The sequence below is a fragment of the Grus americana genome, chromosome 3 (genome assembly GCF_028858705.1).
Source record: "Grus americana isolate bGruAme1 chromosome 3, bGruAme1.mat, whole genome shotgun sequence".
In the NCBI taxonomy this organism is placed as follows: Eukaryota; Metazoa; Chordata; class Aves; order Gruiformes; family Gruidae; genus Grus; species Grus americana.
In genome coordinates, this window is record NC_072854.1 from 108,437,916 (window position 1) to 108,455,952 (window position 18,037).

An 18,037-nucleotide genomic window follows, 5' to 3' on the forward strand; every position below is an offset into this window, starting at 1 on the left:
AATATTTAATCATTTGATTCTTCCTTCATAAGGCCCTAAAATCCATCCCGTGGTTACGGCATTGGCAACACCTCTGGGGTCTGAGTACCACACACCTCCGTCCAGGGTCAGGCCTTATTCTTGCCTTTTCTAGCACACTTACAGTGCCACTTTCAGACTAACCTTTGGGTTTCATCACCTGTTGCACCAGCTATGTCTGACAGGGTTTGAACATTTCAGTTGTTCCCTCGAGGAGCGCTACATGATCAGGCAGCTCCCTCAAAATGAGAATACTGCCAATTTTAACAGTAGGAAGAAAGTATATGAAAGGCAGAGCAAAGGCGATTTACACACAATTCACATGCAAGGGAAAGCCTCCTTTCATCCTTAATTATCTAATTTTTGATGCTTTCCTAGGGTCTGTTCCTCAAACACCATTTTGTGTTCATCTGGGGTACTTGTAAAATTGCTCGAGTCAGCAAGCGCACAGGTAGCAGCACTGGGGTGTCTACTTGAACATGGCCAGCTGTTTCCTTTTCAACTTGTGTTCTGCAAACAGCAGCATCATAAACCAAAGTACATTACTGTAGAAACTGCACCAGGAATGACATCGGCATATAGCAGCCATACATTACAGATTACAAATTCATCCAAGCCCCTTATGCTCAAAAATACTTCCTTGTCATTCTCCTCATCGATATTCTCTTCTACCACTGTTCTTGTCTAACTTACCCATTTTGTCTTCTCTTCTGTTGCATGACCATGAGACAAAGAATTTTCCTTAGCATTTTTCATGACGTAAAGCTTTTGGGATTTTCGAAAGTGCCTCAGACATGCAAAGCAATATATAACTACTTAGTAACAAGAATATTGATGAGGAAAATGCAGTTTTGTAAGTGGTTGGAAACAAGCACATCAAAAGTTCCTGCTCTCTCACAGAAGCTAAAAAATTTGGCACAACATTAAATGGTCATATTGCATAATCATGCAAACTGCAATTAAAGTTGGGATAAAACAGATGCCTTGTTAACATGCATTTTCTATGACGCTGGATCTCTATTTAATAATAAATAAATAATAAACCGAATATTGTGTTAATATTTAAAATAATAAAAGAATACATAATAAATAATCATAAACCAGGATTTTGCATTTTTTTTTTTAACCATACATGTATTTCCTGTAAAATGTTAATGCATGGCCTGCAAATAACTAGAAAAAAACAAACAAAAGTTACATGACTGTAAAATCAAAGGAAAAAGTGAAGGGGAAAAAGACTTCTCAAATACAACAAACAACTCACATGGAGTTAATTGTCAAAATGGAACTGTTGGAGCTGCTTTTTGAAGAAAAGTCACAAGAGATTTTCTAGCACAACTATTAAGCAGCTACATCAAGATGTCTCTGAACTCCCACCGCAAACAGAAGAGGTCCACTAAGGCTAGTTGCCTGATCTGCTGTGTTTTCCTTGTCTTACTGTGGAGGGCTATAGCATCCTGGCCATAAGGTTCTCTAGGATGAGGCAGCTGCTCCATTTCTCCACTTTGAACACATCAGATACGTGCCTGAAAGGGAATGCAGAAAGAGCTGGGACCATTGTGTAGAAACCACATTGTGATGAGACACAGAAGCAGCCAGAGCGTGAGCTACATGACTTGCAAGAAGCAGAGCCAAGAAGTAACCACCTGATGCTTTCCAGAAAAGCACTGAGGGAACGACTCTGCCATCATGTATATTAAGTACAATCTATGTGTTCTAGAAAAATTACTTTAGAGAAAGCACATAGAGTTTTAAAAATTTTCCTAGGAATCACTGTCATGCCTTGTGCCCTGTAAAACAAGGTAATTTTGCTGCCCCTGTTGAACAGAAAAAGAGCTTTGAACAGTGAGGCTACAGAGAATAATGACTTTCCATGCAGATATTCAGCTACTGCAGTCCAGCACTAAGGAATGAATCATGCAAGCAGTTCTTTAAAGTCTGAGAATGTTTTATAGGCAAGATACCCGTGACCACACAGTTAGAAATCACATTGCTAGAGAGAAGCAGTAGGCTTCTAGCCAGCCTTAGAGTTGGCCACTGTTGTCTGTAACCTTTGCGACACTGAGAAATGGCCACCTTCAGTAGAAAAGCTGCACCTGGAAATTAAAAGACAAGTCTATTTAGGCCAGTCTGAGTAATGAAGAGGGAAACTGGGGGTGATGGCTATTATCACCCTCATCTACATACCACCCTTCATAAATAAATACTTGGAAAAGATAAATATCTTCTGCTTCAGCCAGTTCCTACTTTGGCTTCTTTAATTTCTCTTTCAGAGTAGTATTATTCTGTCCTGACCTCAGAAGTGATTCAAACAACAGTTCTTTTTTTCTTTTTTTTTTTTTTTGTTTCAGAAGTGGGTCTATATTTTTGTTAGCTTTTTTTCTTGGAGTTTTAACCCATAAAGTCTTGCTGGTGAAAAAGAAATAAAGGTAAGCAATCACTTTTGTGACTTCAAATTTTATCCCAAGACACTCAAAAGAAGGAAAAAAAGAAATTTTTTTTTTTTTTAATCTGAAATTCTACAGTTTAGATCCACTAGATGCAGACACCATCTTAACAACATACGCAAAACTTATTCTACAAATACTGTTATTGTGCAGTTTGGATTTTCAGGTTGGGATGCTATCTGGAAGATAAAAAATACTTTCCAAGAATGATCACCTGAGGGGAAGAAAAAAAAATCAAAATCTTGTTTGGAAGTCTTAGAAGGAAAAAGTAAACAGCTTGTCATTTCCAAGTAGGGGAAAATTTTGAAGACCCTCAAGGCAGAAGTCTAACAGGCATCTCTAATCTATTTGTTTTGGTGTCTCGTACTCTCCAGTGGGTACGTACTCGGGCAAGGTCACCTTTCTCTTGGTTAAGAAGTATCTAGTGGCATTTACAGGCCTGTTCAAATAGTTTTCCTTTAAAAAGGCTTCAAAATACAGTCGCTTCTTTTGGATCTCTGCATTCAGTTGTATGTTGTGGTTTTGCAACAGGGAAAAAAGGAGGGACAGCTACAGAGTCCTTTTGCCTCCCGATATAGTGCAGAGAAAAATCTTCCTTTATAAATACAACACGGGTGCTGACTGGCTGGTGCCTGCTTACCCTAATGAGCTTAAAATCTTATTTGTAGTGGACATCTGTCAAGACAGAAGTGAGGCACGCAAGTCCTCTTAATCCATTAGCTCTAAATCCAGCAGAGCTTTCACACTCCTTTTTTGAATCAAAGAAGAAAACCTGAGACGGAACGTACAATGGAAGAGTGCACAACTTGAAGAGCAGATCCTAGGCAGTAAGCACATGAGATATCGAGGCAAACGACAAAACTGACAGCAAAACTGGGATCGTGATGGAAAATTCATGAGAAAAAGGCCAGTCTGCAGTTTGGGCTGAAACAGTGAGTTTGATTCTTTGTTGTGTTTTCCCTTGTTCGTCTGGATTTTTAATCAAAAAATAAAGCCAAAGACGGAGAAAGGATGGGCTGCACACCTTCTCACAGTGAGATTGCTAATACTATTGCAAGAAGTGGTTTTAAGGCTTTGAATAAACCCAAAAGTATTTTGCGTATTGATCCAGGAGATAAAGGAATCCCTCTGCTGATTAAAGGTTCATCTTGCTACAATATTGATGAATTCCACCAGTATGGGATCCAGAGGAAAGATTACCTGAGAGAAAAGGAGGATAAACTATCAGAGCAGGACAAAAATTATAATTTGCAGTTATCTTCCAAGGCTCATTCAGATCCCCAGATTTCCAGAGAGGACAAGAAAATCGAGAGGACAGCCACAGATGCTGAAGTCATTATGTCCGAACTGATTGAGTCTCAAAAACATGTTGCTGAGGCCATACAGATCAGAAAGCAAAGCTCCTGTGAATCAGAAGCATCAGCTTTCATTTGGGATGACAAGAATGAAAGTAATGCAAAGCAAATCCCAAAGAAAGGAAAGAAGCAAAAAAATCATAAGCTGGCAAAGCAAGGTCGACCTAGCAAAATTAAGGAAAAGTCCATTTTGGCCCCACGCGAGACAGAGAAAAAGGTAGATTTCCCAGAACTGCTTGTTAAGGCTCATCAGAGTGCATACGCCTACTTAAATCCCAACCTCTCCAAGTATGAAACTATACTTCACGTGGCCAGCCAGGCTACCCAAACTCAGCTCTTCCTACAGCAGATGGTGAGCTTTCTCATGCTTCGCTTTGATGAAATCAACCAGCTCTTGGAAGAAATTGCCAACGATGGGGAAAATCTTCTCAAAGATGTAGGTGGGAATCTGGCATGGCCAGCAGAAAAAGGTGATTTGAAGGAGCACCCTGATCTTCTGCAACAACTACTGCAGTACACGGTCAATAAAATGCAGTTACTGAGTGGGACGCTGGCCTCCCTCACCTCTGATGCCCTGCAGGAGACATGCAGCTACCTGCGGTCTGCTGCAAGCAACTTGGAAGGAAAACTGAAAGCAAAGCAGAGGTTTGATGAGCGCCTGCTATGGACAGTAAGGCTGCTTGAAGCCTCGACGGTGGGATCTTCTCAGTCCCACGGTGATGACAGGACTCTCTATTCTGAGGACAGTGGTATTGGCGTGGACAGTGAATCCCTCAAAGAGTTCAGTGCTCTCAGCCAGCACGGAGGACAAGCAAGCTGTGCTTCCCGTGCACATGGACATCTGTCCCAAAAGCACATCAGAACAGGGGAGCACCTGCATGATGGGACGGTGTCACTAGACACAGCTGCATCCCATGACTGTGCACTTGAAAGGCATTTTAAAGATATATTTTATTCATCTGTCCAGAGTAGGGAAGCAAGTTCTTGTCAGGGTGGAGTACCAGAAGGCATTTCTACTGTGCCCCAATATGCAAGCTTGAGCAAAAGCCGTTCCTGTAACTCCTTCCAGTCCAACTCTACTCAGGAAGGTGAACATTTCAAAATCTGCGAATCAGCAGATTTTCCTTCTGATGATGATGATGATGATGATGAAGGGAGCACCCTGGAGGAGGATGATGACGACACAAGTTTATCAGAAATGGGGAAGGATGCTCTGCCGAGGAGGCCCCTGTCTTCGCCTGCAGTCACTGACAGCACACAAAGGCAGTCCATCAAGAGGACGGAGAACGCAGAGACAGAGGAAATTATTCTGAAGATGAAAGATGCCATCAGTGAGAAAATCAAGTTTGTCCCAGCTAAATCTGAGCGTAAAGAATGGATAGAGGATGAGAGCGGAAGAGCAGTCCTAACAACAAGGCCCAGTACGGCAACGGGCAGCCAGAAAACCTTTGGGAAACAACGACGGTCCAGGTCAGAGGAGTCCCTCAGAAGCCAGGCAGAGGACCCGACCCTCCTAGAGCTTCAGAGAACTCAAAAAGAGCTCAGCAAAAGGCTGGAAATGTTTTATGGAAAGAAGGATACAGATAACAACCCAGAGCCTTGGAAATCAAGAACAGCACCTTATTTGCAGGATGAGCAAATTACGTCTAGGTCCTCTAGCAAACTGAAGGCGTGCCTCTCAAAAAATTTCAGCATTCTGCCTAACCAGGATAAAGTCCCTTTGTTCATGGTTGATCAAAATCCTGCCCACCAGTCAGATGACAAAAGAGGCAGGAAGCCTTTTAGAGCTACTGTGCCCACCCAGGAGACATCAGGAGGCAAAGAAAAGGAACCTCCTGGAGCACAAATGTTCGGTGGCAGCAGCTGTGCCCCCCGACAGTCTGTCAAAAAGCTTATTGAAACATTCAGTCCTACTGATGATCTTATAAAAGCTGCACCTTTAAGATCTTTAGGACCAATAAAGTGCATCAGAAAATTTGGACTTCCAGTCATCCCACCCACCATTCCCTTTCAGAGAGGCCTGGCACCTTTAAATCTCAAGCATCGTATTTCACCAGTAGAAGACACAAACCCTTCAAACACCAATGGAGTTTCTTCCAGCTTTCCAAATGCCTTTCCTCCTGCACTAGCTGCAGAATTAAGCAAGAAGGACACAAAGGAAGAGACTGATGAAGACATTGAGAACCTGCCACCACCACCACCTGAAATGTTAATAGACACTTTTTTTGACTTATCTGAGCCTGAAGAAACTGCAAGAATAGAAGGAAACTCTTCAGAAGATGCCAAAAAGCCCACCAAAACAGAATTTCATGCCACTAAGAGGTCACAAGTTTCCCCCAAAATGAAAGCCTCCCTTCAGTCCATTGACTTATTGCCAAGTAAAAATATCAGCGGCCCCAGTGCAATTGCTAATAAAGGTCTAAGGAATACCGGAGCAGAGGACGAGAAACTCCAGAGGTACTCTCTGGAGCTGAACCCTACCAATGTGCACATCCCTAGCCAGGAGGAGATACTGGCAAGCCAGAGAAAAGAGGCTGCGGATTTGTACAAGCAAACCCATAAAATTATTCCTCTTCAAAATCCCAGTGGGGTTTCAAAACCACACAGCACCAGCTCAGAGAGCAAAGAGCCCAGTTCACCTGCGACTTCAGTGCAATACCAGAAGCACGGTTCTCCTGATTCGCTCAGGAGAAACGAAAAAGACTCAGCATTTGCCAGGAGGGTCTCCCCGACGAGAACTCCTCCTTCTTCTCCACCAACTGAGAAACGGCTTTTCAGCTCCCCAACACACCACAGACACTCTCTGCAGGCTTTTAGCAACCCACAACCAAGCTCACCCACCACGCAGAGGAAACCCAGTCCCCCCTCTAGCCCCAGGGTGCCCAGCCCACCCTTGCAGAAGAAGCTGCCCTCTCCGCCACCTCAGCGAAAACCACTCAGCCCTCCTGTGGGGCACAAGCAAAGCTCACCGACACCGCACCGGCTCCTAGGCTCCCCAGCCTACCGCCGAGATGCAAGCCCCCCTCCGTTCCCCACTGCTCCCTCCCCACCAACCTCCCCATCCCGCTCCTACAAGGGTTCAAGAGCTGGGCTGGATGCTGGGGACGAGCTCTCCTCCTCCAAGAGGGGCAGCAATGTCCGTTCGATATTTTGCCCAGCCACCTCTTCCTTATTCGAAGCCAGACCTCCACTGGTACCCACCAAACCCACTGCAGAGGTGACCAGCCAGCCTGAAGCCTCACCACTTTCCCAAAAGAGCAGCCTGCTTTACCGGCAGCCCGGAGACCGGACCAGAAAGCTGTCCCTGAGTGCCGCCACTCCTCAGCCGTTCGTGAGGAGAAGTTTCTCTGACCGCCGACCAGGGGTCCAGTTTCGTCTTCCAGCTCCTGTAACAGCCGGCAGTGAACCTGCGCTTGACCAAGCAAGGTAGGAAGCTTTCCACTTTAGGTCAAGAAAGCAGAAGTATAGCACTGCATTGGCTTTCTAAACTCCTGATGGGAATTTAATGTCGTTAAGAGATTTCCCAGAAAAGTGCCCTGTTCGTGTGCAGAACAGATGGCTGGGCAATATAACATTATAGTTGGACTAGATGATCATTTTAGGTCCCTTCCAGCTGAAGTATTCTTTTCTATTTTATTGTCTTGCCCCAGATTTCAGCAGACTACCGGTCTGAATAAAAGGAAGAGTTAACTTTCCATGGCTTGCTCAAGCCTTACACTTACACATCTGCTGTGACAGGCACCCAGGGAAAATTCAGTGTTGGTTTCACGGCAGGGAACTCCCCTTATTTGCCTGGGGGCTAAGGACATCCACATTCAATTCTTAAAAGCTCTGAGGTTATAAACATCTTTAAATAACCATGAGAAGGTAGGCTTGGACCAAGAGGAAGGTTATCTTTCCTAACATCAGCCTCTAAGCCAGTAAACTGTTCAGCTGAAATCTGTATTGGAACGTTTTGAGTCAGCTGGCTAGAATGACGGACAGATAATGTGTAGGCAGGATCTGTATGGACATAATTATAGCTTGAAATTTTGAGCTTCTCATGTAGGCTTTCAAATCTAGGTGCTGATTTCAAGTCAGATGGGTCCACAGCCCAAGCCCAGTTTTCAAAGTGGAAAAACCTCCCAAGGCTACCGGAGATTCATTGCTCTGAAAAAGTCAGTTTAAAGAAACTGAAGCATCAACAGACACCAATTCCATGTTTGCAACCATTGATGGCCATTTTTAAAAAATCTGGGCTTAGTTTTAAATTTTCTCTACCACTTTAAAAAAAAAAAATCACAAAACCAGCCAGGAAAGAGAAATGGGTATTTGGGAATACTCAAAGATCAGTGTAACAGCCTAGAAGTACAAAGTGTTGTTATTCTAGTTTCTTAGCATCTTAGGATGTTTAAGTCCATTAAGCTTTAAGCTACGCAAGAGGATTAAGACCCTTCTCAGGTAACCTTTCCTCACGTGAGGAGTATTTTTACTCTTGCCACAGAGCAGCTGAAATCACATAAATCATCCCCACGAGCAGGGATTGCAAGACCAACCCTAACAGGAGCTACACATGTAGGGCAAACCACTGAGGGCCACTTGTCAGTGGAAAAGGCTCTGTGAAACCACCAGAGAAATGAGTGCCGTGGCTGGATCTCAGCAACTGGATATGCTTTCCTGACAGTGCTTCCATTATTCTCTTGTCTATTATGTTTTTAGGTGAGCTTAGGTTGTATCTCCTGTGGTATCTGTCAGTCCTCATAAGGAGTTGGTGATTATAGTGGATCATAGGAAATATGTGCATGGGAGCTAAGCCTACTGCAGACAATGGAAATATTGAGAAGCAGAAAAATAGATCCCATGAGGTATTAACTGTAAGATATTTCTGTTGGGAAAATCTTTTCATGAATTAAAAATAAATCCATGGAAAGTTAGCAATTTCTGTTTTAAAATGTTGTTTAGTTGGAACCTGATGTTTTTACTGAAGAGCTATTCAGCATTATATTCCGACATTTGAAGATTTCCTAAAAGTCCTGTATATTGTTGCTGGGTTTTCTGGTTTTGTTATGTACTGTGTGAAGTCAGCTTTGTCTGCTCCAGTGCCTGCTAGCAGAAATAAATGTTTTCAGAAGAGGCTTTATGTCAAACCTTGCAAGACAAAAGCCCTGGTGGTTTTATGGATCAATTTTTAAAACAGTCTATTACAAATTGTTGGCTAATTTATGCTTCAATGGGGTGTATTATCTTTCTATTGAAGTCTGTCAGAGCATAGAGAATAATACAAAAAAAACTCCACTGTAAATAAAATCATCCCTTTCATGAAAAAAATTATATATCCTAGTGTTATGTAATACAGCATTTTGGAAGAACGATATCTATCCGGAGCCAAATTCGGCTTACCATTTATACAAACAGACATCAAAAGTAGCTCTACTGAGTTGGTACAAATTTATATCAATATAAGCAAAAGGGAAATTTAGCCCATTCATTACCACCTGCAGTGATTTAAGACGCAATACACTACTGTCTGTTTTCGTACACTTCAAATAAGCTGCCTGGAGTAAACTTTTACAGACCTTGCATTGCATGGCCTAATACAAATATCACAGCAAATGTGCCAGCGGGCAGAGAAGGACCACTTTAGGAGTCGGCACACAGCAAAAGCTCTGAGAGCCCCTCACATCACTGCTGGTCATCTCCTCCTGCTGAGGACCGGAGCAGTTGCCACAGCTGTAAGCACCACATCCCCATGCACAGATGACGACCTCTGCTTTTATAACAGATGCCACAACAGACAAACCACCACGCCCTGATCCATCTTTCTCCTTCAAGTTCATTAAGCATCCAGGGCTTCCTCTGCTTTGCAAAAGGGAAATTTCAAAACGTCTCCCTAAACCAGATGTTGTATTCGTAAACCTCCTCATCCTGGCCGTGTTTGCATCTGGTCTCAAATTCACAAACTATTCCCACCCAGCTGTCAGCCTGCTTTCCTTCATTCCTTCCCTTGCTCCACCTCTCCTCTCCAAGTATAACAATGCCTTTTTTTTGTCTTTTTTGAGGGGTGTGTTATTAGCAGCTTCAAGTGCTAGCCACAGGAGGGAGAGGAGAGAGAGTCAAACATGCAATAGCATCACTCTTTTATAGGTAAAACACTTTGAAAATCAGTGAGTTAGCCAGTGAGCATGCTCCCAAACTCCAGGATATATCCCTCCACTTTTTCCATGCCCAATTAAAATATCCATTTGCTGAGAAGCAGATTGCTAACGATAGGAGCAACATGTTCCTCATCAGGCAGCTGAGTCCCCTCTCCCACCTACCCCATTTTAGCAGAAACACCCAAAAAAAGAGGCAACTTCCATCTCATTTTGCTAGCTGCAATTACCAGGCATTAAATGTCAGTGCTGTGCGCAGATTTGCCTGTCTTCTGCACACTCACTGCTCCCCTAGAAAGCAAAAAGCACTCCTTTCCCAAGCATGTCTCCTGCCCATCCCACGTTCTAAGGAATATCAGGATTTAAAATATTGTCAGTCCTAACTAGGGCTGGAGCTAGAGCTTTGGGTTTAGTCTTAGGGTACCTGAACAAGAGTTTCAGTTTGAGGTTTCAGTGCTCAAGTTAATGCACCTGGTTCCCATTTGGCCAGCCTGTGGACGGACAGACTGAGCTAACTTTGCTGGTATCTAAGCTTGGTCATTTGATGGCAATCAGCAGTTATTGGCATCTTATCAAGACATAACATGTACAATTGCTCTGCTCATAGAAATCCTGTTAATCTGTAATAGGATTTCTACGTGTGCAGTTAAACAAAATAATATTTCATTGACACCACTAATCTCCCGAGAGGTAGAGCAGAGATAGAAGATTAAACGCTATTGCCGTTAAGATATTGTTCAAGGAGAGCTTGAGAATGGATTGGGTTGACTGAATCAGGCTCAAAGCATGTAGCCCAAGTGAGACCTTCTGCACCCGTTGGATATTTGAATCTGGATTAGTTTCGTGACTTGTCATGTATCACAAATCTCTTCATTCAGCAGTTCAAATCATTAAAGTCCTAGCAGTCAGAATAGGAACATAACAGCTTGCCTGTAGCTGAAAGCTAGTTCGGTTTAGCAGTTTATGTACTTAAGATACAGTAATGATTCCCAGATAACTCTGGAATACTTCCTCGTGTTGAGCTTAAACCACTTTAATTAGTTACAGCAACACAGGGCGCATTTCAGCACGAAGGCCTATGGTGTGACATATTCATGAGTAGCTCCGCTGCTATAATTAATCTTGATTCATGAAGTCCCTGTGCCCCTAGAGATTGCCAGCGCGACCTGAGGAACATCATTTACACATTCTGTGTCTCAGTTCTCCTGTCGCCAGAGTGGCAGATTTACACCACCAGAATGCACATCCCACAGCCATGCTGGCATACTCAGAAATCACTGTAACCACACTAAGCAGATGCGTAACAGAGGTAAGACCTTTCCTCCAGCGGAGTCTGGAACAAGACTTTTCACTCAAATCTGTCTCTATCTGCAAGTGAACCCAGATTCATACTGATCCCCTGTTGAACATATGAAATGTTTGCTTCCCAAGAGAGTTTTTGGGAGGGGACATCACAAGAATGAAATCTGGATGGTGTGTATAAAGAGCATATATACAGGAGGAGACAGGGAATGACATAGTACCATGCAGCATTTGTGCTTTGTGAGTTAACGTGGTCTAATCAGCACTGTTTTAAAAAGTCACAATTCATTAGCCTCTTACCTTAAGCATCTTTCCTTCTGCAGCTTGGACGAGAGCCCTAGAAAAGCAGGCGACTCTTGGAACAGCCCTTGCGCCCCCGAAATCAAAGAGTCCAACAGATCCGCTTCCCACCCCGAGCTCTATGTCGTGGGCCAGGGGCTGCAGAGGGACTGAGAGCAGAAGCACCCGCGAAGGCAGAGGCACGAGCAAGGCCAGAGGCCCCAGAGGGAGGAAGCGGCCTTACCAAGCCTCCAAAACGTGGCTTCGTTTTTTCTTGCAAGGAAACAGTATGATGGCATTGCATATAAAAACCCAAACTGGCCCAAACAACCTAAGGAGATATCAGCAGAGTGGTAGCCAGCTGCTTCTCCTTTGGATCGCATCTTATGGTTTAACTCAAAGATTTACACTGAGCGAAAGAAATACTTCACAGTTGGGTAAGTTTGAGGCAAACTAATTCGATAAAGACAGGACCTGTAGCCAAGTCCTTTGTTTCACTGTTTAGCTAAAAGAGTTCAAAAACTTTCAGAAATTATTATTATTTGACATGTTATTTATTCAGGAGGCATCACAGTTTCAGTTTTGTAAAAAGTGGCCGTTGTGACATTTCCAGGAGGGAGGTAAAATCCTGAACCAATTGAGTTTTATTGCAAAAACATCAATGGCTTCAGCAGAGCCACATCTTTACCCTATGTATTTATCAACATGCAGAGAGAGAATAAGGTCAAATACAAGTTAAAACAAAATAACCCCTTTTAAAGGAATAAAATTAGGGATCTTATTCCTTCAGAAAGGCTTTGATCTTCTAAATCACCTTTGATTATCACGTAATCTCATCACCTCTAGTTTCCAGAGTACAAGGCTTAATCCTGATTAGAGCAGTTTTGTAATAACCCAATCAAACAACGTTATAAATCCTGAGGCACCTAAGGACATGTATCTTTTTTTCTTAGGAGAAGAGAATGCTAGCATAGATAATCCTGTTCTTCCTGAAACAGGTTTAAATTCTTTCCGATGTATGCAGTTTGAGGGTATTTATTGTAATTTCACTGAAGAGTTTAGACAGAGTCTTGTTTACAAAAACACGGGTTATTTACACTCATTTAATCCTAGGCTGTTACTGCACCCACTGGAATACAGTTTCAAAATTTACTGGATCTTGCTCACCTAATTAATTTATTATCACAATTAAGATGCAACTTTTAATTAATGTAATTTTAATTAATTTAATTTGACCTGCTTTCATATGCAACTTTAGTAGAGAACAACATGCAGGAAAAGAGCCATTTATAGTCCTATTTTGATAGGAATAGCTTTAATTTTTCCTACAGTTTTCTTGATGGTGGTATCTGGGTACTTTACACAGAATTTTTAACCCTTCCTGAGGCTTGTCATGCTGTACGAGGGACCCTTTTTGGATACTAAACTCCTGAGTTTTAGTCTAGTGCCTTAATCACAACCATCCTTCAATAAGTTCAGTGCCATTTTACACCACGGACACAAGGAAACCTTAATTGTTATATTAAAGGTGGGGGTTTGAATATGAAGAAGTAACTTGCAGTGAATAGATGCTCTGGATTGTCAGGGATTTGTGAGCTTAAGGTGGCAAAGCAGCCGTACCCCTAGTGAACAGCAAGGAGAGGTCAGCAGATCCACCCTGTAAGCACAGAGGCAGATGCACCATCCCCTGTCCAGCTGGAAAATCACCAGGGAGATATTGCAAAGATCATCAGCAGAGCAAACTCTGCAGGCCAGTCTTTTCCTTCATCACAAGTGTTGTTCTCTCCCAACTGCATAAAAATACAAATACATTTTTGCAGGCATTTTGGGTTTGTCTGTTCTGCTGGCAGTAACCACCCAGAATAGAAACAAACCAGAAACATGACAGCAGAAAACCAGCACTTTGCATGGCTAAATGTAGCTTTGAAGATGAAAACGTAAGAGAGCGGGAGGACAGCTTCTGCTCAGCTACTACAATCATTTTATCTCTCTATGGTTTCATGCTGAAATTTCCCAGCATCCATGGTGGGTGGTAAGAGAAAGTATTTATTCACATCCCCCAAGCACCAAATTCGCTGGTGCAAGAGCTACAGCAGCACACGGAGCAACACTTCACTTCAGCAATCAGGCTGGAAACCTCCTCACACGTGTGCTAGCTGGACATGGAGTCAGCCAAAGCGTCTTTCCCCAAAAAACAGGCTCTCCTGAAGACATGGTACATGAGCTGGCACCCTACCACAGCATCTCTCCCAGCTTTGACTAAAGGCCGTGGTCGTCGGGAGGCTCATGACAAACACAACCCCACCTGAGCACTGCAGCTGCTGAGGGATTCTGGTGCTGCCCTAAGGATCCTGCAGCAACTGAGCATTATGGTCAAGAAACAGCTTCTCCAGGAGTGATCTACAAGTTTGTAATATGAACTCATGACTACATACAGCTAATGGATTCTCTTCAGTACAGTTAATGTACAGGACTGGTGCAAATAAGGTGTTTACCTTCAATTGGTATTGCAAGCATAAGATTAAGAGTAACTATAGTGTGCAGGAAATGATAGTTTGGCTGGCCACTTTTTTTAAAAAAATACTTTTTTTTTTTTTACAGGTTTTTTGGACAATGCTTCCATTTTTCATGAATACAACATTTCTGGAATACAATTGTTTTATAAAGCTATACTCAACTTTAAGATTTATTTTTTACTGATGTAAATAAATCAGAATTTTTATATGCAAGGTATGAGTTTGATCTCTCTTACATTCTGTATGCAACCGGCTTAAATCTTAGCCCAATGTTATACTAACTAGTGCACTAACTAGTGGATATCAGGTTATTCCTTCCTCAGTGCACTAACTAGTGCCCTGTGCTATAAAAAGTGCAATTGCTTTCTCCTCACCACAGCACAAGCCTGTCTGGTTTTATGTTTTACTGATACATCAATTAATTTAGGTTGCATTTCCATTAAGCAAATATGTCTTTTCAGGCTACAAGATCCAGCCTGGACACTGACAGAACAGAGCAGAGGGCAGCTGTGCTTCCACCCTTCCCCTGCCCTGATTTAAGCTTGAGCTACCTGGTAATTTTGTACTCTGTTCAGTAGAGCTCCTACGTACAACCACAGCTAACTTGAGGATGGGGTAGTGGTTTTGTCCTAAGGGTTAAAACCAGAGGGCACCCAGTGCAGTGGAGTCTCATTGCAGAGGGGCTGAGCACAGACTGGAGCAGTATCGGTTTTCCAGGCAGGGCTTCACAGCTGCAAAAAGAGCAGCTAGCAGCTCCCTGCTGCACTTTATCCGCAGACCTTTAACAAGCTGGCAGCTGCCCTTGCTTCCAGTGACACTGCTCAAATCTCAGACCTGTAAGGGACTTGTCATTTCATACCCTCAGCATCTGAAGATGACTAGAACACGAAAGCACTCCACACACTCCAGTTACTTCTTTTGACTTCCAGACCTACCCCAGATATTAGCAATACGGTTGACAATACTATGCAGGTTACCAATAAAACCAGTATACGACACACTGCCACATCTCTTAACATCCAAAGCATTTCATAGTCATTTACGAAGTTTTATCATTAAGGGGAATAGTCTGAGAAGTTATCCCCTTTGCTGTAAGTAGGAAGGAAAGAAATCACAGCACAAAGTAACCTGTTCTTACTGTCACATCTTATTAGTAAGGAGCTGCCAACATCTCCTGAAGAGAAATCCTTCTAGATTAGCAAATCATTAATCCTTCCACATCAGATACACTCAATGCCGTCATGACTGCAGCATAGAGAGGTGCATGTTGCAGGTATGAACTTCAAACTGAGGTTTTGATCTTCCTGGGCAAGGTCCCGAAGGTTTCATAATGCCTGCAGTATGGATTAGGGGCTCACTTCCATGTTGTCCTCAGGTAAACACGAAGGTTAATACAAACTCACAACTGTATATTGGATCATCTGAAAATTGGGGGCAAAAAAAAGAAATCCCAAATTTGCAATTCTTGCCCACTGCCCATTTTGGATGAAAAATGAAAATACTAATGTCAAAAAAGGATGTGCAGATACAGACAGTAAATACTCGGCAGGGCGAGGTGATCAAGACCCAGGACCATGTTATCCCTCAAATCTCATTTCCGTTCATCCCACATCTGCCCTGTTCCACCATCGCTAGCACAAGATTATCTACAGCCTTCACCGTCCCTAACTGCTCCCCACTTTACTGATGGTCTGAATTTCAAAATCTGGCCTCTTACCTCTCATCATCATATTCTTTTCTCTTTCTTTACTAATATACAACTCTGTGACTGCATTAAGTAACCCTGTGAGGATTTCTGAAGTCAGACTGTATAGAGTACACGCTTTATCAAGGTTATTTTAAAGGAGAAAGGGGCGATAGGCCTATCTTATTCCATGTGAATCCCTCCTGCTTTAATAAAGTTTTCCTTGAGGCATAGATGAGCTGATAATGCAGCAATTCAAGAGAAACTGAAAGCTTTCGATTTTATAGGCTGCCCTTCATTTATTATTACTACCACTGAACCACTGGGTCTTTAATATATGAATGAATGAAAGCTGATGCCTAAGGATGCTAACAAAGACCCGTCCTTCCCCAGAGCAGTAACTGTAAAGCTGTGAACAAAACTTTCCAGGCATTCCAGCAGACACGCAAAGATATGTAGCAAGGCCGAGATGACTCTAGAGATAAAACCTAAACCACAAATTTACGAGCTGCTTGGCCTTTAAATGTGAGTCTAAGTCAATCTTACGGGGCAATTTCCATCTTGCAGCCTTACCCCCTCTAAACCTAATAGAAGTTTAATATCTCTTATATCCAAACTGGAAATTAAACCTGCCAGTACCATACAATAGCTTTATTTTTTTGATGTTTTCCTCCACTTTCAAGCTTTGTGTCTTTTTGCTTGTAAATATAGTTAACACGGGCAGTCAGGGCACAAAGCAATGCATCTTTCTGGACTTCTTTGAATATTGAGGGTTTTATCAATAACCTGATATCCATGCAGATACTTTCATCTTCATATTTCAGAGAAAACACATGCATATACATACATGAATTATCATAAGAGACTTGGCATGCAAGTAGGTTTCCATAGCATGTTTTTTCATGTGGATAAGCCAGGGAACAGAGAGCCTCAGGGATTCCCTGCGGTCACACAGGGCTCTGCAGTTGAGCAGGTAGTAAGACGCAGGACTCCTGGTAAGCAGTTACCTAATTCTTAGTCTTAGACAAATTTCATATCAATCCACGTATCATATTAACAACAGCTGGTAACAGGGTATCTCTAAGGTGCAAAATGAAGAAATAATCTAGAAAACACCATGGGTAATTAAAAAATCCCCAATACTACATTCTTCACGTTGAAAAACTCAGTACTTCAGAATTATTTATCCTACCAATAGCCAAGAGAGGGAGAAAACATGGACTGCACCTCTGAGCTCTGCTAGTGCTGGCAACTCAACGATTTCCCATTTCCAGCCCCACAGAGTTCCCTTGACAGCCAAATAGCTAGATTAAGCTTTTCCACAGGAAAAAAAAAAAAAAAAACCAACCCACTGAAAACAGCACAGCACGAGGAGTGCAGTAGGAATTTAGATGCTCGGTGCATTCCCAGTGTCCCTTGGCTGACCAATGGTTCTGCAGCCTGTCTGCTCCCAACGCACAGTGAAGCCTGTCGTAACCTCTTCAGAGGCTGTTTACAAACCGGCAAAAACAGAAAGCTAGTTCTTTAAATAAACGGTGTACTAATAACTTTAAGAGTCCTTTGATAGGTTTAATTTAGACTCCCTGCAGCGAAAAGGAGACTAGGACTTGTGTGAGCTTCTCTGTTCTTTGGATGATGCTTCCCAGGAGACTGATATGCTCCAGAAGTTCAAAGCAACAGCGCTGGGGCTGACCACCTCTCACCCACCCATTTGGGGATGACAAGCCAGTCCTGCAAAAAGGGAAGCAGAAAGCTAGCACAGGGCCCAATGGATCCAATTATCTCAACTTTTCTATCTCAAATTTTCTTTTCCTCCTGAATTTGCGTAAAACTGAGCCAAGACCCAAGCTATATCTAAATTTATTTTTGTAAGCCAAGCACTTACCAGTACTCCGAAGCATCATCAGGAGGACCATGCATCATCCACGTTTATTTATTACCATGTTTGAAGACTAAGAAATGTTTCTGGTATCAGAGAGTGATGACTTTAAGGTGAGAAAAAAATGCCACCCTTCTCACAGTGGCTGTGCAGGTAGGTGTAAAGTTTCACTGCCTTTCCTATGATGTATTAAAAAGATCTGAGAGAATACTGGGGCAAGGAGGGGTGTAAACAGGCAGTTTATTTCCCCGATTTTGTCTCCAAGGAAAACCCAAAAGGACACATTCACCATGCTGGTAATGGCAACCCTATAAGCTCATGGACTGTTCTTCTCTGCAAGGTGTTACCCTGCCCGGGCTTTACTAGGCCAGCATTAGATCCATAGCTAAGCAAATGCACGCAGCCACATAAAATAGATCTTTTCCT

General features: G+C 42.7%; 1 protein-coding gene across 1 annotated transcript; it reads left to right on the plus strand.

Moving 5' to 3' along the window:
* Window positions 1-3,476: 3,476 nt before the first annotated feature.
* Window positions 3,477-11,706, plus strand: PCARE (photoreceptor cilium actin regulator). The gene is made up of 2 exons (XM_054822389.1): window positions 3,477-7,246; window positions 11,577-11,706. The coding sequence occupies exons 1-2, from the start codon at window positions 3,477-3,479 to the stop codon at window positions 11,704-11,706; spliced, it is 3,900 nt and encodes a 1,299-aa protein (XP_054678364.1).
* Window positions 11,707-18,037: the final 6,331 nt, after the last annotated feature.